General features: G+C 43.8%; 1 protein-coding gene across 2 annotated transcripts in view; it reads right to left on the reverse strand.

Moving 5' to 3' along the window:
- Window positions 1–26,694, reverse strand: part of C6H6orf118 (chromosome 6 C6orf118 homolog) — a 275,564-nt gene that overhangs the window by 97,776 nt on the left and 151,094 nt on the right. For both annotated transcript variants that reach the window (XM_085612240.1, XM_085612241.1), the window contains exon 8: window positions 14,831–14,884. In XM_085612240.1, the coding sequence (XP_085468366.1) occupies window positions 14,831–14,884 (54 nt within the window). The remainder of the gene's footprint in view (window positions 1–14,830; window positions 14,885–26,694) is intronic.

The raw sequence follows: 26,694 nt of genomic DNA on the forward strand, positions 1-26,694 counted from the left end.
TCTCGATTCTATGGATGAACAAGAATTAGCCAGGTCAGCTGTTCATTGGGTTGACAGTCCCGGGAAGTATAGTGATGACACAGTAGCTCACACATTTTTGAATCTCACCCCAGATGAACAGCGTTTAGCTGGGATTTATATGATTCAACAACTTCTTATACTATATAAAAGCCAACATTCAGATCCTGGTCCCTTACCTGATATATTGACCGAATTACTCACGAATAGATGGAGAGGTTCAGGTACTAAGCTAATTAAAGAAATACTAGAATCAAGAAAGCAGTACATTCTTTTTATATGCCCAGAACATGTTTCATTGCCCATCAAGGAAAGAACCACGTATTACATGGATAGACAGAATCCTCTACGAGAAGTGCACCCAATAAAGGGCGAGGACAACGAGTTTAAGCGCGTATTTGTATATACGCCCATATCAAAAATAGAATTGTTAGAAATGAAGAAAGTGGTACCCAGTCATGACAAAGATCCAGCGGGTTTTCACCGAGAAATTAAAGACATGTTACTCATGGGAGAGTATACCTATCCCGACATTATGACAATATTAAAGGTATTGATGCCTGCTGGCATTTATGAGAAACTCAGGGAAAAAGAGTGGGAGGTAGGAGACCAAAAGATAGAATGGTCAGTATTAGAAGCAGAAGAAAAGGCCCGAACTGCAGGAGCAGGACTCGGGGATAAAACTAAAGCACTACCAGGTTTATTAGTACAGGTACTGCCACGTTTATTAACTACGAAAAAGGAAGATTGGGGTACAATTTCAGCCTGTAAACAGAAGCAAGATGAAGACACTAGTGATTACTATGCCCGATTTGAAAAATGTTTTGGTATAAATAGTGGCCTAAAAGCAAGTAGCGAATCATACCCACATCTGTTTGTAACAAAATTAGTAGAAAATGCTCTGCCCCAAGTAAAGAATAGAGTATTAAAATTCGAGAGTACCTGGCAAGGTAACACTCCATCACAAATGTTACAAATGTTACAGTACCATCACAATAGAATTAGAGAGGAACAAGATCATGAACAAAGACGCATGAAAGACACGAAAATGAAAATGCTAGTCTCTCAGACAGTTCCAGCTGAAGGACATAAAAAGGGTGTGACACATTCCGGTGATTTCGCAGGACCTGTAAAAGGGACATGCAATTATTGTAAAAAGCCAGGTCATTACGTACATGATTGTCCAGTTTTGAAACATAATATCGCCATAGGTAATACAAAAGAAAGACCACGGCCACTTAGACAGGATCAGAATGAACAAGGAGCTTTGCAGCATGCACAGTCCATGCCAGCTCCACAACAGACTATACAGTTTGTGCCAGCTGCACCAGCGCTGCCTGTTGCTGCCACACAAACCACGACACGACAACTGTACCAGACCGCACAGTACGACTATCCTGATTATCAACGATACGCATGAACAAGCCTAGAGAGGGAAGTTGACTTACCCCTTATCGAGGTCCCTGTAGATCAAGAAGGACCTTATGTACATAGTGAATTATTAGGCCAAGACAGAAAATTTTTACTCGATACAGGGGCAAGTCGAACAACCATAAAACGTAGTGAAGTTCCAGGGGCACCCCTCTCAGGCTCACAGAATATTTCCCTTGGTTTTTCAGGAAAACCTATTGTTAATGAAGTGTCACAACCTCTTCCACTTACGATAGGACCTTTGACCCGAACTACAGATTTATTGCTTACTAAATCATGTCCAGAAAACCTGTTAGGAATAAAAACACTGAAGGCTCTAGGAGCTATAATATGTTGTTCTCCGGAAGGAGTAAGATTGTTTTTACGTGATTTTAAAGGTCATTATGTGTCTAGAGACATGGATCCCCGATTGCAGACTTTACCTACACATCTATGGGCACAAGGCCCTACTGATGTTGGTTGCATGAATATTACACCATATCGAGTCACACTAAAGGCAGGAGTGGTACTACCACGAATGCGACAATACAAGTTACCACCAGATGCTGTAGTGGCTTTACTACAAATCATTGACGAGCTCATTACCCAAGGAGTGGTTGTGGAAACAGACTCCAATGTATGTAATTCACCAATAATTCCGATTCTTAAACGAACAGATCCAAAGGCCCTGCCAGTATATCGATTGGTTATTGATCTGCGCGAATTAAACAAGTGCATTGTGCCACAATTTCCTGTGGTCCCAGATATCTCGTCATTACTGACAGCTATTGATTCCGAAGCGACATTCTTTACTGTAATCGATCTCAAGAATGCCTTTTTCAGCGTCCCAATAGATCCGGAAAGCCAATATTTGTTCGGATTTAGTTTAAATGGACGTAGCTTTAAATTCTCACGCGCACCTCAAGGATTTACAGAAAGCCCCAGCATCTATAGCCAAGCACTGAAACGAGAACTTGACAGTATCCACATGCCAGTTAACACTGCCTTACTTCAATACGTCGATGATCTGTTGATCACCGCGAGAAGTGAACCGGAATGTGAAAAAGCATCACTGACAGTTTTACAATTTCTAGCCGAAAAGGGGCACAAGGTGTCCCCTTCTAAGCTGCAATTCTGTGTCCAGCGAGTTATTTACCTTGGTCACTCGCTGTCCAAGGAGGGAAGGCAGCTTACACCAGACCGCATTCAGTTAATAGCTAACATGCCAATACCCAAGACACAAAAGGAGGTGCGGGCTTTCATAGGCCTCACTTCATATTGTAGACAGTGGATCCCTCAGTATGCATTTTTAGCAAAACCACTCATTCAGTTGACAACACAGGAGGCAGCCACATCGACTGTTCTCCCTTGGACTCAGGAACATACACAAGCTTTTGAAAGCCTAAAGAAAGCTTTATGTCAAGCACCTGTTTTAGCAACGCCATGTTACAGAAAACAGTTTACACTCTTTGTTACAGAACGCGAAGGTACTGCCTTGTCAGTACTCACACAGGAACAAGCAGGAGCACACAAACCATGTGCTTATTTTTCTAGTACATTAGATCCCGTAGCTCAGGCTCTGCCTGCGTGCCTGAAATCAGTGGCAGCGACAGCTTTAGCAATACGACAAAGCGATGCCATAGTGTTAGGACATCCATTGACAGTTCAAGTACCACATGCGGTAGAGGTTCTTGTAAATAGAACGCAAACACAACACTTGACTATAGCGCGACTTACAGGGTACGAACTTACATTGTTTCAGCCACATATAGAAATCAGACGTTGTAACACATTGAATCCTGCCACACTTTTGCCAGTAACCGGAACAGACCCACTAGCCCATGACTGTATTGAAGTTATTACAATAACGACGAAACCTAGACAAGACTTAACCGATGCCCCATTGTCAGACCCAGACCTGACGTTGTATGTAGATGGTTCATGTATGAGAACAAGTACAGGAGAGTTAGTGGCCGCGTATGCAGTCACAACAGATACTGAAGTCATTGAAACCAATCGTATAAATACTTTGTCAGCTCAAGCCGCAGAGCTCATCGCTCTGACACAAGCCTGTATTCAAGCCACAAGTAAAAAAGTCAACATATACACTGATTCACGTTATGCATTCGGAGTCGTACATGACTTCGGCGTGCTGTGGCGAGAGAGAGGTTATTTAACTTCTCACGGTGCCCACATTCAGCACGGACCCCTCATTCATGCCTTATTAGATGCAATACATCTACCTACTGCAATATCAATTATGAAATGTAAGGCTCATACGAAGGTTACTGATATCATTTCTCAAGGCAATGATCTAGCCGACAGAACAGCTAAACAGACTGCTCAAACCCAAACATCCGACATGACAAAGACAATAGTCCCGATGCCGACACATTGTATGACGGTTAAAGATCCTACCCTTGACGTAATTGACATACAGACACATGCTACACCAGACGAAATAAAGAAATGGACTGAATTAGGAGGGATCCAATCGGATCAAGGATGGATTATGAAGGAAAAGTCTGTGTGGTTCCTTCCTGATTCAATGGTCCAAGTTATAATTAACACTATACATAGTCCAGCACACCTAGGAGAAAAAGCTATGCTAGATAGCATTCAACACATTTGGTTCAATAAACATTTACGAGCAGCAGCCAAACAAAAGGTCCGTACCTGTATGATCTGTTGCCAGTTCAACCTAGGAAAAGGTGTTCCCGTAGAACAAGGTGGATTTCATCCTCCTAATCACCCTTTTGAAGTCCTCCAGATGGATTATATCCAGATGGAACGATGTCGAGGATTCAAATATGTTCTCGTAGTTGTCTGCGCTCTGTCCCGTTGGACGGAGGCATACCCGGTTTCAGATTACACTGCCCCGACTACTGCCAAACAGTTAGTTCGAGAATTCTTCCCACGATACGGTTTACCACGTGTTGTTCACTCAGATAACGGCCAGCCGTTCTCATCCGAATTAATGAAACATGTTTCACTTTTGTTAGGTTATCAGTGGAAATTCCACTGTGTCCGACACCCTGAGGCAGCAGGTCTCGTAGAAAGACATAATCAGACCCTGAAAATTAGATTGTCCAAAATATGCAGGGAGAAAGGTGTCGACTGGGTAGTAGCACTACCAGTTGCACTCTTTTTCACAAGAATGGTAGCACACTCTCGAACAGGGCTATCCCCGTATGAGGTGATCTTCGGCAGACCACCAAATATGTGGGGGACGCCTATACCACGCAAAATAACTGATATTGACTGTAATATGCTGACAGATTACTTGGCTTCCTTGATGTCTGCACTACAATCTTGTCGTTCACAGGTAGCTGCAGCCTTTCCCGACAACACTGAGGTGAAACCCCATGACGTAGTTCCGGGGGACCTTGTGCTTGTGAGAAATTTCGACCGAAAGACTCAGCTGGAGCCCAGGTGGAAGACACCCCAGCTGGTCCTGCTGACCACAAGGACAGCCGTGAAGATCGAGGGCAGGAAAGGATGGGTGCATTCAAGTCATATCAAGAAATTTCATGGACTTCCTTCAGATGTAAACAGCCCACCTCGTGTGTCCTCACCAATTGACTCAAAACTACCTCTGGCTGAGGCCGACAGTAAAGAACTCTATAAACTAAAATTAAGGCCTAGGCCGTCGGACGATTTGATTGTTTAAGTCCTCTCCTAGGTGAAGCGGTTGAATCTGTCTCCGACATGTATCGCCTAGACCTGAATCATGGACAGTCGCGAAAAATGAGGAAACGACAGGCGTACTGTAAATCACTGCGTAGCCATTGCATAATGACATTATTAATCTTGTTTTTCTTAAGTCTTTTAATAATTACTACAAGTATATTGTTGCACATATATTACCCTATTGCCAGAAACGTTTACAATGTTACTGCTGAACATTCTTTTAGTGACTTACCCCCGCATGAATTGTCTTATAGACTTGCGCTGCGCAATAACACTTTCATTAGTATGTTACATCATTCCCACCAGACTAGTAATGCTACTAATTGTTGGGTGTGTGGCCGACTCCCTCCCTATCAGAATTATGAAGGAGTCCTGCCTTTCTTTCCACATCCGTTTACACATAATGGCTCCTGTGGAGCATGGTTTAGTTTAATCAATTCCATAGAATCAGATACAGCCGTTTACCAAGACCAGTGGGTATGGGGAAATCTGAACCTAGTTTTATTCAAAGTCTGTTACCCTGACAAGGAGGGTCGCCCCAAAGGAACAGGAACTGATCTAGAAAATGAAGTATATGGATTAGGTAACTTTACACCTAATCTCATGATTCTAAATGTCGAATCCGAAGTTGAACTAGTTTTACCAACCATGTCAGTATTCCCAGCGAAAGGTGAATTGTGTGTAAGAAAAGTTGGTTCCATACATATGGGCCATAGTAAATGCACTACTACAGTAGAATTCAGTGATCAAGGTAAATCTTCATTTAGAGCTTATCGCCACTCCTACTTTATATGTGGTCAGACTGCATATATGCGTCTACCCCTAGATTGGGATGGTACCTGCTACATTGCATTTCTTTTGCCACCTGTTTTCCTAGCTCCTCCTGATTATCACAGAAATATTCATTTAGTAAATAGTAGAGTAAGGAGAGATCTCCCAATAGTCGATTACACTGAAACAGCATGGGAAAAATACACAGATTTCAATAAAGGCATCTTTCCCTATATAGGTACTGTTACTAATAGTAAGCTGATACGTAGATTAACTAGAACCCTTGAAGCAGTAGTGAATGAAACTATTTCCGCCTTAGGCAATTTAACAGAAGAGCAGTCTGCTATGCGGATTGTTGTGCTTCAAAATCGTCTTGTCCTTGACGTCATCCTGGCCGATAGGGGCGGAGCTTGTAGGGTCATCGGATCAAGCTGTTGCATTTTCATACCAGAAAATTCGCCATCTGTATATAAGGCCATAACTCGCCTTCATAAGATTGTAAGCCAGATACACCAGAACCCAGGCACCTGGACTTGGTCCGGTTGGTTTTGGAGTATATTATCCACCTTTGGATGGAGAGTCCTATCTTTCCTAGGTATTGGCCTTCTCATACTATTCAGTTGCTGTCTATGTCTACAATGTGGACCAGCGATCTGTGGCCTGTGTGCCACATCATGTATTCCACCACCAAGAATTCATTCGTCACGAAAGAAGAAAGAAGAACAAATGATGTTATATGAACAGATCAATGGATTGATGAAGATTGATATCTCTTGACGGGCAAGTAGGGGACAAGGAGGGAATGTGGAAATATGGATTTTTCTGGTCAGTTATGTCCCCTATCTTGGACCCCAACGGTTCTATGTGCATGTTACAAGTACATGTATGTTCCCTCCAGTTCCAGTTATGAAGACGCAAACACATGTGCGTCCACCGTCAACATGTCCTCTGTCAGATCCGCCATGAATAGGCCGGATATTCCATTCCTAAGTATGAAAAGCCACCGGCTTTATATGGTTCACCTATGCCATTTTACAGTCCAGGCAAGTAGGCCCTGATTCTGTCGTCAAACTCTTCTTGCCTTCTGCCTCTGAAAGCTCCAGTCTGAGCCTGCAACCGTGACCATGAACTTTGCCTCATTCTCTGCGCGGCTCACGAAGCCTGACATCAGCTTGCTGCCTGCCAAGAACTGTATTTCACCTTCGAAATTATCTGCTCCGTTCCCTGCCCGATGCATTCCTGTCTAGTAGTTTAAATAAACATTCTTCCAGCTACCGAGCAATGGCTCGGCTTCTCTGTCTTTATGCAAGTAATTCATAGTCCTGTTACCATGGAATATTCCTACCCCCTCGCATTTAGTGTAGACACTTAGACGCTTGTACACGCACGCACGGTCAGTATAGAATAGATTCTGTCCGAGAGTCCTTCTTTTGTGGATAACATAGTTCTTTAAACATAGGATGTTAGATATGATTTGGGATTAGGTTGACTTGACCCCCCAGACTTTTCGTCTCCACATGTAGAGCTAAATGTCAAGTCCCCTTCACCCCCAGTTGCACGTCAATCACACGTCATGCTGCTGCGCGCGCATCTATGCCAAGTATTATCTTATAGATCCACCTATATATGACATCATAACCAATTATGTTCCTTTTTTACTCCTTATTACACCCATTTTCGGTTACGCATATGAATCGTCATTTTCCTTATCAATTGTTACGCCTACTGCATTCGCTTCATTGTAATGTATGTACTATAAAAGTCATTTCTTGTCAATAAAGTATGTACTTCACTTCCTGAACCTCCGTGGTGATGGAACTTGGAGCAACCGATTATAATCGATCATTGGAATAAAGCCCATTCCGAACCTCTAAAACCACGGATTCTGCCTCTCATTTTACTGAGCTATTTTATTATGTTTCCGTATCAAATTAAGTCCCGGTAATGAATTTTATTTACCAAAGTAGCGTGCAATCTTTTCAACAAATCTAATCCCAGTAAATTCTCACCACAACCTGTTGTCAGAATCAGGGGTGCTTTCAGCTCGCAAGGTCCAACAGAAAGTGACATGGGACTAGAAATCGGGTTCCTAACTGGGGCGCCAGAAAAACCTACTGAAACATTTATATCGCCAGACAAAGGTGCGCCAGGGAGTTTTGAATGCATGATTGAACTCTTTGCAGCACCAGTGTCTAGCAGAAAAGGCTCCGTTACATTTGCTGTAGTCACCTCAACATACGGTCCACTCTGATCCACTGGCACTGAAACAACTCCCTCTCTCTGTCTATGGCTGTCCTAATAATCATTATTTTCTGCATCACCGTCCTCTGCATAATAATCATTATTATAATACTGGGCCGTATTACTAGTCGCGTTAGCTTGCTGATCAAAGCTATTAATGGCGCTTTGGGGCGGAAGAGGACGCGCGTTCTGGGGAACACTTCCACGCCCTCTGCCTCTAGGAGCTTGCTGACCACCCCTACCTCTTGCGCCATACGCATTACCGTTCCGCTGCATTAATTTAGGGCAACTATATTTATAATGACCTTCCTCTTTGCAGTATGAACATTGGTTGGGACCTACAGGGACACGTGGTTGATAATACCCATTCATTTGCTGGTTGTTCTGAAACTGTTGGGGTTGGTGATAGACACCTTGGGGTTGTCTATAATTGTTCTGACCTCCTCGTGGTGGGTAAGCCTGCTGTAAAAGGACTTTTGTCTTTAATTCCTTCGTTTTCTTCTCTGTTCTATCTTTCTCGTCTTTATCTCTATTTTCATAATACTGTGCAGTAGCCAGTATTTGCGCTGAAGAAGAAACAGCCCAAGAACTCTCTGAGTCTTTCAACTTTTTACACAGGTCAGGAAGTAAATTCTGCACAAACTTATCCACAAATAACCGTTGGCCACCCTCAGTACTCATATCTTGCCCACTGTGGTCAATAAATGTTTCTTCAAACCTAGTAAAGAAGTCTGACACTGTCTCATCTTTCTTCTGCTTGCATGCAGATAACTTGTCCCAATTTACGCGCATCGCAGGCATTATTGTCTTCATATACGTGATGATTCTACCAGGCAGTTCAGCTACTAAAGGTTCTGGTTTCGCGCCACCAGTTTGTCTAGCATCAGCAGCAACGATGTTAGCCCATGTGTCCCCTAGTTCTGCATCGTGATCTGCATTACGAATTGATCCCCATAGAGGCTGTGGAACAACATTACCAAATAACATGTCTATGTCGGCCAGATTCATAACGCATGACCCTGCCGTCTGTGACAACTCTTTATAATAACCTGCTGGGTTTTTACGGGGATCAGGTAAGGACTGCTTAAGTGCTAACACCTCAGAGCGCTTCCATGGAACATGCACCCAAACACGCTGGAAATGCGCTGGCACAGCGGCGATACCGGCACCAGCTGCAACTGCTTCCTTCCATACCGGGGGAACTTCTCTCATGGGGTATTGTCGCGCTTTTACCTTTTTCCCCACAAGGACATCTTGTTCAAACAATGACTGTTGACAATCATCATTCCTGAAGGACAATACAACCGCAACTGCTTTATCTACTTCGCGGTCCACAATTATACCAGTTCCAAAATCAAACCTCACTCTACACAATTCCTGCGGGCTCGGATTTTTACCACTATCTTCCAATTCTTCACAGAGAATTTCGCACATTTTCTCGAACACATATCTCTGTTTTGGGGCATCCCACTGATGGAAAACGTTGACAACTGATTCCACATCATACAATGAAGGAAAAATAATCCATCTACGCGCCATGCTGTCTATTACCTTTTTCTCATCAGGGTTAGGCAATTGGCTACGCAATTGCTTACGCTGTAAACCAGGAGTCGCACCAGATGACTCAAAGAGAGGTGACATTAATGTAGTAACCACATTAGCTAAGCGCTGTCGCGCTGAAGGAGAAGTTGAGGCGGAAACAGGGGGAAAAACAGAGGGAAGAAAAGAGGATGTAGAAACAGGTACTGGAGTGGTGCAAGGAAGAATGTCAGGGGAGGCAGCTGCTGAATTAGGCAAAGTCACAGGAAGCGTGGGGGCAGTCGGGAACACAGCTGGCAGCCCTTGAGAGGGCTGCGCTATATGGATAGGAGCCGGCTGCAAAGCAACTGGCGGTAGCGGCAAGGCTTGCAGTATATTGACTGGAGGGGGCATATTCACAAGCTGGGGAGGTGCCATGGCATTTTGAGCATATGGGGGTGGCGAACTCAACAAATGCGACATCAGGGGATCTTTCTCCTTTTCTTCTAACTCATTCTGCTTAGAATGTGGTAAAGCTGGGTAACATTTGTCAATCCCTAACTTACGCTGTCTGTGCAATTGCTCATTCATCTGCTCCTCCTCATTGTCTTTAAATTGTACAGCTGCTTGCATTACTGTCATACCTCTCTCTCTTTTATTCTTTTTCGCTAACTTAATTTCCTTTTGTTTGGCTTCCTTTCGCCATAAGCGGAAAGAGTCAAACATCGCCGGCCGGGCTTTCTTCTTAAACAATTTAATTTCCAAATTATCTAAAATATCGGTATCGAAACTACCATTTTGGGGCCATTTTAAAACACCGTCTTTCCTAGTGTAGTGGATCCACACTTCGTTATATGCAATGGGGCCTACACCATGTTTTACATAGAGCTCATAAGTTGGAGTTCCAACCGGAGGAACCGGACATGATTCCTCTAGCTGGAAATCTTTTCCACAACCCAAACAGAATAATCTACCAAATATTCCAGAACCAGGCATCTTCGCTCACTAGTCTAGATCCAAACGTCAAAGGATTATCGATTACGATAGTCTCGTGAATACACGAGTCCTCTGGCTTTGGCGTTTGCAAACTCCAAATTACCAAATTACCAAATCAAACGATCCCGAAGGATACCAAAAACAAATGGGAGACGCTCCACTTATACTTAACTGAATATTGCCGATCGATGACGTCACCAGAAGACTCTCTCAATTGTTTCGCTCTCTCAAACTCGTCAAGGGTCCAAAACAGGTCGATTAATCAGGGCAGCAGTCCTTCGTAGCCGTCGGGACGCGGAGAACCTCGCAGAAAAGACTTTCGGACCACGTCGACATGCAGGGGTCGATGAAGTGGCGGCCTTCCTCCGGAATTTCCACACGAAGCTCCTCACGAACCTCTGGCTTGGACTGGTACCGCTGAAATCGCCCCACGTTGGGCGCCAAACTGAAGTACTGGGTATTTTAGACCCAGCGGTGCAGGGGCACACACCCTATGACTTCTGGGTTCACCCTGTTCCAGACCTACAGAAACACAGAGTCTTCTGGGTGAAGTCAAAGATTCATTTATTGGCTGCAGACCAATTACAGGTATCCTAGAAGTACAACAGCGTGTATGTTCTCAGGAGACTGCTGAAAATCATAGGAACGGACTTCATCTTAAATACCCTTTTTCTTGCCTCAAGCATACATTCCTAGGTTTTATGATACGGCCATTACAAGTGTACATTACAAAGAAAAGGCAGAGTCATGATGACCATCCCACATTCCAGTTCGGCCAGCCCACAATGATTTACACAGTAAGGTTCAGATCCCACATTTGATATCAATAGGCCCCCCAATAAACATGAGCATCTCCTGTTTTGGGAAACAAGTCATAAAGCAGGAACAAGCAGGTGTGAAAGAGATTAGCCGGAGAATTGTGTAGAATGAAAGGGTTTTATGACGGGTCGAGCCCTGATGCTAATCACAGGTGGACGGAGGAAGGGGAGCTCGTGAGACCAGTTTGACCCGGGGCAGCAGAGCCAGCTGCCCAGGTCACAGAGAAGTCAGAGGAGAAGCCCATGTACTGTGAGGCCCGTATTTACTCCATTATAGCCTATGTGAGGGCAATGACAAGATGGCCACTGCTTCCAAAATGGAACCCGCGTAGTGAAGCAGAATAGCGTGTACACAGTGCATTCATAGCTAGAACGATATATAAAGCACTCGTACATACCGCATTAACTATTTGCGGTTTGCTAATACCAAGATAGACAGGGGTAGGGCCCTGTCCCCTACGCGGTCCCGAATATTAAAGTACGACACTATTTGTGATTTGGTGTAAATCCGTTCAGGAATTTTTCAAATATAGATATCTGGGGACACGAGATTTTGCAGTGGGCTCGCGGATCCTGCTAAAATTGTATTGGCTGCCAACACTTCAACCAGGAAGTGTTTGCAACCATCTTGGGACTCGGCTTGAAGCCGAGTCCCAGAAAAAAAGTTAAAGATGAAGAAGAGGGGGCAGGGTCGGAATACCCTGACCCCCAGATATGGTGGGGTGGATCCATAAGGGACCCACCGGGGGTAAAAATCATATTTTTTTAAATGTTGTTGCGGACTCACAGGTGGAACCGCAAATCTGCGACAATTTATTTTTAAAAATCAAGCGCAGGATCCCGCTCTTGCTTTATAATAACCCTCACGTGGGCCATGTGCCAGGGGCATAAGTTATATGTAGGAAGTGGCGCATGCCCCCCCCCCTCCAAGGGCTTATCAAAATCCCAGGGACCACCTCCCCAGGGTATTTTTAATTATTAATAAGGGCTGGCCCAGTGGACCCACCCACAGCCCCGGGGACCGCCACCTTCCTGGGACACTTTTAATGTTTAATGCGGTTAGGCCCACTGGGTCCACCCAGCGCCGGGGACTGCCCCCTCCCCAGGGCTAATTAAAATTGTGTGGGGGGCCTCATGGACCTCCTGCCCCGGGAACTGTCACCCCCCCTGGGGCTAATTAAAATGATGTGGGGGGGCCTTGTGGATCTCCCCTGCCCCAGGAAACACTACCTCACCAGGCCACACAGTATTCTTATATAAAGTAATGTGGGGGATGCCGTAGGGCCTCTCACGATGCCCCAGGGACTGCCACCTCCCCGGGCATATACTTTATTTATTTTTTTACAATTTGGGGAAGGCCCAATGGCCTCCCCCACAGCCCCGGGGACCGCCACCTCTCCAAGCCCAAACTCAATAATTAATGGGGTCCGTTGCCAACCCCCAGGGACCAACACCTCCCCGGGCAAATAGGAACAAAGAAGGGGGGCCACGCACCCACCCAGGAGCCCCACATGGCCCTTTGGACCCACAACCCACAGGGCCGGCCCGCCATTCCATAGCAAACAGTTTGCTCCGCTTTGAGCAAGCGAGAGCATTTTGCTCCTGCTTGCTCAAAGCGCTGCACTTTGCTTTTACGCACATGGAGCTCCATGTCATGAGCTCCCTGTGTGTAAAAGCATTGCCGGCTCCTGCAGGAGGTGGGGAGCCGGCAGGGACCACGGGGGCCTTCAGGCTCTCCCAGCGGTCCTCAATGAGGTAGCCGTGCCTCGGGGCATGGGGTCCCTGGGGGCTGAAGTTTGCCCAAAGAGGGTGGCCATGTGGGCCCCCTCCCATTCAAAAATATATATTAAGGTCTGGCCTCCAGGGATGGGGTCCCTGTGGGCAAAAATCACCCTGGGGAGAGGGGCCGCACTGCCCCCTCACTTTTTTTATAAAAAAGTATAAAGGTCTGGCCCTGAGGGATGGGGTCCCTGGGAATGATTCGCCCTCTGGAGGAGGGCGGCGCGGGTACGGGGAATGTGTCAATTTTTTTGACTCATGTTATTTATTTTAGTGTGTGTTTCTAGAGTAGTCTGGCACTCTGGCTTCTAGCATTCAAGAGCACTCTGGACTCTTTTACTGAGATCCATAGGGCTACCTCTCTTTAGGAGTGAATCCTTTTTTAGCCCCTTTCCTTTCAAAAGATGTCTGCTGATTTATAGCTGAGAATACTTTTCAGCTTGAAAATGTCCTTGCTTAAAAGGGAAAGCTTTGTGCATCTGCATCCTATTGTCTTATCAGTACTCTTTATTGGGTTTCTTAACTGACACCTTTTACAAAGGCTTAAAATGGAAATTGACATTCTTATGCTTAATCTATATTAGAGAAATTCCTTTCTGGAGCACACACTGTATTAGCGCTATTTCATTTGCAATAGTTACTAATTTGACATTTTATCTTGTTTTGAAATACCAACTAATGGATTATTTGAATTTGTAATGATGATGACTAAAGATCAATATTTACTGAATGAAACAATATAAACCTACTAGAATTGTTAAGAAAACTCTTTAAATCACACCAGCTCTCTTTATTGACTATTATAAAGGCTAAATGGGTTTTATTGTTAATAAGGTTTGATGTAATGATTGCTCCTTTTACATTATCCTTGTCAACGAACAAAGGTCCATATGACTATTGGCAGGGCTTATGTAATGATTGAATGAAATACAAGGATCTCGGCGTTGTCAATATGGAAAAGATCATCTGACAGAAGCCCAGTGTCCTCCTTGCAATTAGAACACCAGGACATCTGTGGGCTGTGCTACATGGGTCAGACAGGGATGAGAATGTAAACCACAACACCTGTAGCACTACAGCAAAAGGGCAGGAGTTGTTCAGACTATTTTTGAATTCTACACAATCTTGAATTTTGGGTGTGCATTTCTTTCTTTGTTGCTACATAAACTTCTTGATAAATATGAAAGTGGCTGGAGGCACAGCTTTTTAACATGTGTATGTGCAGACTGAGGTAAGTAGAAGCAGGTTACAAAGTGTGTTCATTACAAATAACTCTCCGTCATTAAAGGAAACATTCATGCATGCATGTTGCTATGTACGTGTGCATATGGTTCAGCAATATTATTTAATTGTCCTATTTTGACTGTTATTTGCATCATCATCAAATTATTATCACAGTTGCTGTTTTCTTGTTGTTGTTATTCTCATCTTTTATCATTGTTGTTGCAGTTGTTGTTTTTTTTTTTGCTGTTGCTGTTATTATTATAATTGTTGGCAGATTTTGAACTCCCTGTTTAGAATAAGAGTGGTTCACCATAAAAAAGAAACATGGGAGAAACAGAGTACCGGTGAATGCAGACCATGCTTACCTTGCATGCTCTTTCAAGGAAGACATTGGATGTTTCAAGTTCTGTGGTTTCCGTCTGTGGATGCACAAAATATGATTTAATTATTAAAAGTAAACTGAAATCTTTAAATTGTACTCATTTTTATTTTATTTTGTCAAAGCTTGAAATTGTCAGTCTGTGTGCAAGTTGGAAGGCATAATTGCTGCCGATATTAATTTCCAATATAATTAATAAGCAGTGTCTGGTGAAATTACAACTGGTGGGTTGTAAATAGTTGGTCCAATTACACCTAGCAAGCAACATAAGACCAGTTTCTCCTGGTGTGGATCAAGGATTCTGTCCCCACAAAAAGTTTGTAGAAATAGTACCACATTGTTCACTTTACAGCACCCTGTTCACACAAATTGGTGAAGCCTCATAGATTTTACATGCATTTCATAAGAGGTACTCATGAAATCTCTCAGTGGTTTGCCAAATAAGTTTGATTCTCCACAGGGGTGCTGTGGGGTTCATCAATGAAAAAAGTTAGTAAAATGTAGCAATATGAACCACAATGAGAACCACTTTCCCTTAAAAATGGTTCTTCACCCAGTCCCACTAAGGCCTGAGTAATCTAGCCATACTTAGCTGGTCCTGGATGCATTGCACGGTCTTTGGCCACGCCATGCACTAAGGATCTTCCATATCCCTCCTCACTATGTCCCCAGGGCCTGGTCTTGGGACAGACCCAATGTTCTTTGGTTGCAGGGCACTAGTCAATTCTTCCACCAAGTCCCACCAGCTGCCAGAGACAACTGGACGCAACAGAAGCCTTTGGGGAGCTCATACCCAGGATCTGCCCTAGCCCTTATCACTATGTCCCCAGGGCCTGGTCTTGGGCAAGACCCAGTGTACTTTGGCTGCAAGGTACCGGCAATTCCTCTGCCAAGCCACGCCACCTTCCACAAACCACTGGACGCAACTTTGACCTTGTCCAGCAGCCTTTGGGAAGCTCATACACACCACTGATTCCTCCTGCCGCTAGACCACGCCGGGCATGGCCTTGGGCTTAAGTACATGTTTACAAATATTGAATTTTAGTGAATGTCACTCAATCCAGTAATTCCATCCAATCAACATGCAATCCATTGTGTTTAATTGAAACATATGCCAAATTATAATGTGTACCATACCACAGGGCATTAAGCGATATCCCTGTGGAGTAAGTACAAGACTGCTGACGATATCAAAATATATAGTAGCATCTGTGATAGTACCATCTTTGGCCACATCCCTTTAGTATTGTGCCACATGCCATTATCAGGCTTCCAGTGGAGACAACAGCAAGGCTGCAGTACCAATGGTTATTTCTAGATGCCTTTTTGCCGTCAGCAGCCTTGTGTTGTCTCCAAAGGGACAACTTTACAAGAGGGCCAGGGCCCACATAGCATTTTATTTTCCCCTTTTAAAGACGCAGCTCTCCACAGATGCATCTGTTGTCCAGTACGGGTTTTGCGTGAGACCGGCAGGAAAGCACACAGACCACACAGAGCAGCAGGAGCGGGTGAGGCAGCGGCGGCGAGACCTGAGGACCGCGGACCAAGATTTGAAGCCGCCCTGAAGCCGCCTGAAGCCGCCTCACCTTGCTGGCGCGTTGGTGCCGCGAGAGATTCCGACCCCGACCCTCGGCCCTTGGAGGTTGTGGGGGAGGTTGTGGAAAAGCATCTGCACCAGCCCTCTGTGTTCTGTGCTCTGCGCCTTGTGCCCTGTGCCCGGGGCAGAGCAAAGTGGAGGCTGTGGAGTTTGTGAAAAAGCACCGGTATCAGCGCTCTGTGTTGTGTGCCCTGCGCTCCGCGCTTGGAGCAGAGCAAAGTGGAGCGAAGTGGTGCAGAGTGGAGTGAGGACTGGTGAGAGGACTGAGCAGCGGCAGTGAGCAAACAGTGAGTAAGAGCACTGCAAAGAACACTGCAAAACGTCGTACACACAGTGAACTCTGCATAACACCGAATAACGGACGGCGCCCCTCCCCCAGACTGACCCACCCCCTCCCTCTACAGAGGTGAGGTGAGGCGAGGTGATTGGGCGAATGCTAGGGGGTTTTGGCTGGGGGGGTATTTAGTGCGACAGAACGCAGAGGGAGAAGCGGTGGGAGCAGAGAAAGAACCAGCTTAATCACACACAGAAGGTTGCCAGTACCGAAGTTACACTGCCTGGCGCGGTAGATCCGCGGAAATTGGTCCAACAACTGCAGCGTTGCACCAACATTAATCCCACCACCTATTGCAACTGAACAAAGGTCACCAGCGGCACGGTAGATCTGCGAAAATTGGTCTAGCAATCGCAGTTTTACCCCAACACTAAATTCCATCACCTTTTGCAACTAAACAAAGGACACCAGTGGCACTCTTAAGGGGAAACAAGCCAACAACGCAATTTCGCAATAAAGAAATATGAGATCTGGGAAAGTTCAGCAGGCGAACATGAGTAAAAACAAAAACAAAAACAATAAAAGCAAGATAAAAAACGTTATAGAGCAAGGGCCAGAAATAAGTACAAAAAGCAAGGCCCATAGACAGAGAGAGAGGCTAGTCTCGGCACCAACGCAGGAAATAATATCCCTTAGTCCGGGTAATAAAACCAGGATCCAGAAATGTTTCTTTCTAAAGGACCCAATGGCCGCATTTGCACACCAACCACAGAGACAGCATGCTTGCCACGTCCCATAGAACCAGCAAAAATGGCAAACAAAGGTTATGATAATTCAGGAACAGTCAAGCAAAAGCGTGTACTTACACCCAGTAAAACAAGTCCCCTTTCCATACAGCGACAGCCAAGTACCCCAACACACAAAAAACAACTTCTGACATACAACCAATCATGGAAGCGCAAGCAAGTAGACTGGTTACAGCAATGGCACAGATACACTGCATCACCACGTCAATAAACCAAATACCAGGGAGAGACTCTAAGGAGCACAGCAAAGAGTACCTGGAGGAAATAAAAAATAAATCAGATGATCAGGAAACGCAACTGAACGATGCCTGGATAAGCTCATTTTCAATATCAAATGATGCTAACATGTGGCAAATACTAGAAACTAACACCCAAACCCAGGAATCCCTGAATGAGGTAATTGAAGGGAATATCACACCACCGTGTAAAGAGAAGGGAGCATCGGGAAGAGCAGGAATGTTAGTAGCTACCCCATCACACCAGATCCAAAGAAAAGACCCACAAACAAGCGCACAGGAAGAAGGAAGTTTGTCATTGGAAAAAAAGCAACTAAACTTGCCATCACCAACTACAATTGCATCAGTCAGCAGGATTGACAAACCGGTGAAAACACAGGAGAAAGGAAGCTTTTCGACGAACATAAACCAATTAAACTTTTCTTCTCCGATAACAATTTCATCTGTAAGCAGGACTGATCACAAGTCTAAGGATATTGGAAATTCCCTTGATGAACTGCATACAGCCCCATGGAGTAATACTCTATTCAGCACACTGGAACAAGCAATCAGGGTTCTGAACTTTCAGTCAGACAAAATGGAAGTCCAGATTGACCTCATAAATCTAATAACTGGTCACATTGCAGGTATAAACACAAAGCTGGACTCAATTACTTCTCTGGTAAAGCGCAGGGGATCCCCAGAACTACAGCCAAACAATCGCAACCAGCAACTCATTTGTGGTTGTGGTAAAATAATAGATAAATTGGCAAAACTGCCTGAAATATTAAGTGATATCCTAGGGGCAGTGCAATTAACAAAAAAACTAAAACAAAAAGGAGCAACTCTAAGAGATGACAAGGGAAAAGACGAGTTCAAAGGAAAGTACACATCCAAGGGGATACAACTTACTGACAAAGGAGAAACAGAACAAGTGGAAACAGAGGAATCTGAAATAAGGGACCAGCAAATCGAAGTTACACAGAGCTCTACTGATACCTCAAAAATCCCAAAACTCACAAAAAGACAACAAAAACGTGCTAGAAAGGGTAGGGCAAAACACAATATTCTATCAACTACAAAATTAGAGAAAAACTTCCCCATTTTCACAAATCAAAAAACACAAAGGAAAGAAAATAAAGCATTGATACAACGGATTGTAACAGACTTAACACAAAGCAAAATGCACCAAGAATTCTGGCCGAGACTTCCAAAGAGAATTCAAAGCAGACGCTGCACATAACATCTAACTATCGGTCGACTGCAGTACCCGTACCAACCCCCGGAAGTTTAAAAAGGCAATTAGACCAGACCCAATCCACTGAGAAGGGAGAAGGGGCGGAAAAAACATGGCAGGACCTAACAAAAACTAGACCTAATGAGGAAGGAGGTTCAGAAAATGGAACAAAAGCTGACAGTAGGGAAAAGGAGGACAAAACAAGACAACCAAAACAAATCCTAAACACTGAAAAGAGAGAAGGGGCCGAAAATACACCTCAAGCTCAGTCTAGGATTACAACCGATGATAAGAGAGGTACCAGAGCAGAGAATGGATGGCAAACAGCTTGGAGGGAAAAGGGTGCAAAAAAACAAGAACAATCGGAAAGAAGGGAAATAACACCAAGCAACAAGGCGAACGAGATAACAGATAATAAAGAACATAGTAGCCAAAATTCAATCAAAATCACAATATATAGAAAAGGAAGACCATGTGAGTTGCCTTCTATCGACAAGCACAGCGAGCCAAAAGGGCTAGCAATACATACAGAAGCTGGAAAACTGGAGCACGGGTTAAAAGAAGTAAAAAAGCCCGAAACTTTGCATGAACAGTTCAGCAAAGAACAAATAAGTCAAGAAAGACAGATCGATAATGAAATTGCGAATACCAAAAATATACAGGCAGGAATAGAGGAGAGTTCGGGAAGTGTCAGCTGGTCAGAAAATAACCAGAGGGAGAACACTTCTAAGTTGACATTTGTACCAGAATATTGTACAAAAGGAAGGCAAGACACACTAAACAGAGGGAATATTTTAAGGTTGTTCAAAGAAATTCCTGAACTAAATGGAATACCTTCACAAGACCTTTTAGCCGTGGAATTTAAGAATTCCCCAGAAAACGCAGACATTGAAGAGACCTTGACTACCTTGGTCCTCAAAGGATCTAGTGGACAAGATATATGCTACTAGAACAACTTTCGAACATTGGGGAAGAATACTGAGGCCGCACAAACACCCAAGGTATCCTTACCCCCTCTTAATAAACCAGAGGATTCAAAAATTGGAAGACGCATCTGCGAAAAAGCAAAAAACATGCTTACACGGAGCACGATCCACCACGCCACCGGGGCCAACAAATTCAAAAGAGGGCAACGAAACCGGGAGGCAGTTAAATTACCTTACAGCTGACGGCACAGACTGGTCATGGGTGCCAAAAGCACTAAGCAATACGCGTACCTAATGAACAGTTAAACTCCCCAACGATTGACGAAAGGTGCAGGCAGATTGTTCAGGTAAAGAGCAAGGCCGTGAGTTGAAGGACGGAAGCCAGAACACGATAAAGATCTGTTCATGGAACGTCCACGGATTTAAAAACATGGGTCATGGCCACGAAACTCTGTCCTTCCTTGAACAACAAGATATAATACTCCTTCAAGAAACGTTGATAATGAAACCTACTGCAATATCTGGTTACAGTGAACATCACATCCTAGCAGTAAAATTCGCAAGATTTGGTCACCCAAGGGGAGGCTTATCAACATACATATCACAAAAAACATGGTTGGCAAACAGAAGAGCTAGATGCCGGGGCAAACTGGCTCCAAGTTACAAAAGTTACCGGAAAGCAAAACTCAAATAAAATGGACTGGCAACTAATTTTAGTCAACGTATACGTTCACCCCGAAAAAATAAATCAGAAGGAAAAATTTACAACAATACTAATAAATCTGATTATTGCATTGCAAAAGTAGCATAAATACCACCGCAGGGGATAGACCTTCAGCCATAACGTACTCCAACAGAAAAAGTCGATCTACAATAGATTTCACCATCATCAGCACTAACCTAGTCCCAAGAATAGACTCATTTCAAATCCTCACACGTATAGAAAGTGACCATCACCCGCAAATTACAAAGCTCAATATTAAGCAAGCCGGGCCGCAAAAAATAAAAACGCTGGGACAACATGTAGAAAAGTTTAACTTGAGGAAACTAAAATGGCAAGGTACAAATATGGCTAATATAATGGATACCCTCAAAGAACATATGACTCAAATAGGGCCGCATATAGAAGAAAATCTAATAACAACTTGGGAAGATCTATGCCTCTTCCTTACCCGAAGTTTTCTGGCCACTAACAGAAACACAAAAAGAATAGACATCAGACAGGATCCATGGTTTAACTTCTCCCTAAGAGATGAAAAGAGAGAGATGGCAAATGAAGCACGAATTCAAGCCATGGCGGCCAAAATGGGTAAGAAAAGAGACAAGAATAAATTAAAGGAGTACAGAAGAATTATAAGAAAATGCTGAGGGAAGCCAAGACAGAACATAAAGAAAAAATATGGACACAGCTACTGTGGGCAAGCACTTTGCCAAACAGCAGGGAATTCTGGAGCATTATAAATAACATGACCAAGGGTAGAAAATTACAACAAGAAGCGGAAATTGGTGAAAAAACCTGGATGGAGCACGTACATAATAAGTACAGCAGTGCGTGGAATGATAAGCACGCAATGCCAAAACCCCTAAAGGACCTAAAACCGGAAGTAGTAGAATATACCGGTCAAGCAGAAAGTAACAACGACCAATATTTTCTGATCAACTATAAACAATTGAGAGGAATAATAAAAAGGTTGAAAACGGAGGGGGCGGCATGCCCGAACAGATTGCCCAACGCACTATTCATTCACGCGCCAGACTTTTGGGCTGATTACCTCGCGCCATTATTTAATCTGATCTACAGTGAGAACAACGTCCCCAAATCCTGGAAAGGGAATATCATCCACCCAATATTCAAACAGGGAGACCATAATAAACCAGAAAACTACAGACTGATATCACTGATTGATGTTGAGGCCAACTATACGGATCATGCCTATTAGTTCACCTTTAAGATTGGTAGCATAATTCCAAAGTTTCAAACTGGTTTTAGACAAGGGATGGGTACCTTGACAAACCTGGCCACGCTGGCACTCCTAACCGAAAAGGCAAGAAAAAAGAAAACTCGGTTATTTGCATGTTTTGTCGCTTTGAAAGCCGCATTCGACAAAGTAAGCAGAAATCACCTCTGGGAAAAATTAAGGGCATGGGGGCTGCCGAGCAAATTACTGGATGCAATAATAGCCTTGCACAGCGAAACTTGGGCTAGAGTGAAACTAGGCGATGGACTTAACACCACCAGCAGTATCTGCACAGAGCAAGGGCTAAAACAAGGCTGTGTCCTTGCCCGAGCCTATTTAATTTATTTATGGCAGATATCAGTAAACACATGCAATCAGCCAACTGCCATCCGCCGAATCAAGTCAAGGAGCCAATACCCTTCCTACAGTACGCAGACGATCTTGTGGTACTGAGCCAAAGTCCTATCGGGCTACAAAGAGCGATTAACAATTTAGTCATCTATCTGGACAGAGACAGCTTGGAAATAAATAAAGATAAAACCAAGGTTGTACGTCTTGCTGACCCAAAAAAAAACAAGTTTAAATGGTACATAAAAGGGACTCCAATAGAAGAACAAGTGGCCTACAAATACCTCAGTTTAAAGCTAGGGCAAGGCTCAACACGCAAAGAACATAAAATGGACTTAAAGGCAAAAGCACAATTGTTCATCTTTGTGTACAGACTCCTGAATAAAAAAATGGGCTGCACATCTTCTAAAACTGATGGCAGCACAAATTGTACCGACATTGTCATACGCCCTAGTAGTTTGGTGTAGCAAAGAGGCGGAACTGCTAAACGATCTTCAGACAAAGGTCTACAAAGCTGTTTTTAATTTACCAAAGTCCGCCGCTCCAGCTCAGGTCCGGCTGGAGTTTGGTCTTCAGAATCAGAAATTCCGGAGCATGAGCGGCTTCGTGAAACTTTGCCACAATTTCCACGCATCTGAGCCGGGGTCATTGAACAACACTTGCTGGAAAGAAATCAAAATCCAGATGGACCAAGACATTCCGCATTCATGGGGAGCATACCTGAGAAAATCATTAGCGGAACTTGATATACAAACAACATGGGACAACCAGTTAGAGCGGGTAGCTTTTGGTAAATTCGTGAATAAAACATCAAAGAAGAAGTCTTTCCTGGAAGACAAAATAACAACCTTGAACACAGACATGGGTGGACCGTGATTAACTCTTACATATCAACAAAGCCTCAGGCATACTTTTTAATACATTTCAGTACCGAGAAAAAAAAGAGTTTCATAAAATACCGCTTGGGCATGCATGATTCGAAAGATCTACAACCGTCCTGGCAAAGCAATCATCAAGCTGCACACTGTCGACTATGCGGCTTCTGTAACAAAACGCTAACACACCTGCTGTGTGCTTGCCCAGCTGTTAAGGATATAAGGAGGGGGCTTTTAAAACCAATTTTCAATGAATTGAATATTCACACTTGCAGGCAAGCAGTGATACGTTGGCTGGAAGGATCCTCAATTATTCTGGCTTGCCGGGGTGTCAAATACCTAGCAAAAGTAAGGAAACTTTTAAGGCAAGCCGATTTAGAGGCCATGAATAAAGCATGATCAAGGACGGCAGGGGAGTCACATACACGGCCTACTATCCCAAACAGCAAGCAAAAAAATAAATAAATACATTTAAAAAATATATATATATATACTCGACAGGATGATGGGAACAAAATAGAAAAATGGTTAAGTTTGGAATTTAAAATGGACACTTTATCTCGAACAGAATCTAGGAAAGCTAGCTGAAAGTAATCCTGGACTTTTTCAGACACTTGCGCAATTCTGAAAGCTTTTAATAGAACCCACACAGATCGTTTTAAACTGTTAGATAACATGTTATGTGTATTTTAATGTTATTCAGATTTTAAAATCTTGGTAACCATGACACTGAAAAGTAGTATTCCATGGAAGATTAAGTTTAATTTTTTATTTAAAAATGTACATTGTAACGATTTTAAGTAATCATATACAATAAACTATTTGACTTTGACAGATGCATCTGAATTCTTGCTTATTTAATTCTTGTTTGCTCTGTAGGGAGGGCAGGGATCCTAGATCAAATAGTTTCCACTGCATGGTAGCTTTTTTTGCTCTTTCTGCATACCTGTCTCTGAAGGAATGATAGACCCACCAGAGCATGTGGTTTTTCCTTGATAGAAAGCAAAAGTCCCCACCCTTACTTCTTATTATTTTTTTCCTCTGTTATAAGGTCAAGTCCCGTAGACCATACTGTTTTCTCCTGCAGTGCAGGACATGCGCTCAAAATGCATTTTGCCCTCCCGCATTGATCGGAGACGTGGACATCTGTCAGCTGTTCCTTTCTGCTCCGACTATTTGAAACAGGGTGGAAGCCCTGCCAGATGCTCCACTGGAAAAATAATGTGTTTGGGGGTTTGGGGGGGCATAGGGGGAATGATGTCAGAGGGCCATATTCATCCATTCCGCCCAAATTCTTAACCTTGCGGGCAAACTACCAAAGACCCATGAGGTCTTCTTTCCTGGCCATTTAGCAAAAGAGGGGACTATATTCATACACTAGACAGCTTAACAGGTTGGCGATAAGGAAGGTGAAAGCCTCTAAAACCAAACCTAGTCACCATTGGATGACTCTTCCTCTTTACCCACCAACTCTATGTTTGAGATCTCTCCCACATCTCCGTCCAGCTCCACATTGGGGAATTCCACTACATCTCTCACTTCCTCCATGAAGTCACCCAGCAGTGACAATGGGGAGATTTGGAAAACCCAGGTGGATATCAGAGATGGGGACCCGAGCAGGCGCTCGCTCGGTCACACCTCCAACAACGGAAGCAGGCAAGGTGAGGTATGCCACCAAGAGCTCCATTTCGTTCATTGAAGTGGCGCTAGTGAAGGTTTCTAGGCACATTTGAACTGCCTCACAAAAACACTCTAAACAGTATATGCACCCATGGATTGGTCCTCAAGTCTATGCAACGCTGCATGCCACCAGCGCAGTCTATATTCTTCAGAACTGTTAATCCAAAATTACATCACAAGGTTTGTCGCAGCTTGGTTAATGAAAATAATGAATTTGTAGATTGTGGACAAGTGAACCACAGAAGTAATTCCAGACTTGCTGCCATAGTCCTAGGCCAGTCCAAAAGAGGACAACCTGAAGGCAGTTTGATTGCTGAGAATAGGTTACCGTGACAGCCCTATCCATCTGAACAGACGTAGGCTATTGCGATTTCTGATCCTCTGAAACATGATCAGGCCCTGTGCTTGTTTTCATACCATATTGAGAAATAATGCACTTATTATAAAAGTGTTAAAAAAATATTGAATGAAAGAATGGTTGACAGTCAAGTGTCGGCACAGCAAACTCCTTTAAAGTGATATTCTCCAGGTATACAGGAAACGCTGAAGGGAAGACGGCTCGAGCAACTTGTGCTTGGTTCTTTCTGCAAAGTGTAGGCTGACTTTATGCAAGCCATGTGCACCTTTATGTCCAAACACTGTAAAGGAAGTCACCTGCTTGGTATTGATTACCATATAGCTGGCGCTCCTTTAGTCTTTTCTAAGCTTGTAAATTGAAGTGAAGGGGTGCGGTGTGTTGCTGCGCTTCGACTGATAAATTCCCTGCCTCTGCAGTTCGATTTAGAATTTCAGGGTTGATGCTTATGTCTACTGCACCATGTAAAGGGTTGTTGTGTAATACAAGGGCTATTTTTCTCAATATCCAGTGGCTGCGGGAGAGATAAGCCTCCCAGACTAACACAAGATCAGGTGGCTTCTCTGCAAACAATGCCGTATGATAAGTGCCTGCATCATCATGTGGATCCATTGGAATCTTAGGCATTTTTGCTAGAACCCATTGGTTCAGAGAATAAAAAGGTGACATAAGTGTCAGAGGAAGTGAAGGAATGGAAAGAGATGAAGCAACAATACAGCACAGTAGTGGAGAAAAGTACAAATGTGACCATATCGGAGCACCTGGTCTTGAATCTTGTGTGGTTGGAGGAAGAGCATGTCTTCTGTTTGCAGTAGGCATTTTATAAAGGCCAGCCTAAACGTGTAGGCCATGAGGTCGAGTGGCAGTGCAGTCCAGGTTAGTGTAAAAAGACCAACTGACTGATGTTGAGAGCTTCAGGATGCTGATGGACTGGTGGACGGCAGGACTTGTCTTACAAGAAGGAAGCAAGGTACGGAGATAAAGTAAAAAGGTGATGGAACCCCATGATGAGTTTCAGACCCCCAGGATTTAGGACCAGGTGCTTTTTAGGTATGGACCTACTATTGCACATGCACGGGCTCTACATAGAGTATTGTTTACATTAAAGGGCGTGGAGCCTGCCCACTGCTTACCATTGGTTGGCATGTTAATTGTATTTAACAGTTTGTCCTTTGATGGCTTATTTGTGTAACAAAGATTATTTCAGTTCTTTTGAATTTTGTACCTGGCTCTTTCTAGTGCAGGGTACTTTGTTATGTGCTGTGCCTGATAGCTGGTTCTTTTGGTTTGCCAAGTAAGACTTGGAGGAATGGGCAAATGTCTGCGAGTTGAATAATTTCAAAGGGATTGGACATGCTAGGTTCTCCTTTGATCTTAGAGGTATCTGCAGACGCACCTGTGTGTATGCTAGGAGGCCAGAATTTGTGGTGGCACTCGTTTTTGTATATGAGATCACATGCATTCTATTAATCTAAATGGGAATTATTGGTCGGAACCATGGTTAATTTGATAATCCGGCATGGCTCCTGCCCCTGTGGTCCAGCATTGCTCATCCCTGGTCGATTTTGTTTTTCCTACA

This window comes from Triturus cristatus, chromosome 6, assembly GCF_964204655.1.
Source record: "Triturus cristatus chromosome 6, aTriCri1.1, whole genome shotgun sequence".
Classification (NCBI taxonomy): domain Eukaryota; kingdom Metazoa; phylum Chordata; class Amphibia; order Caudata; family Salamandridae; genus Triturus; species Triturus cristatus.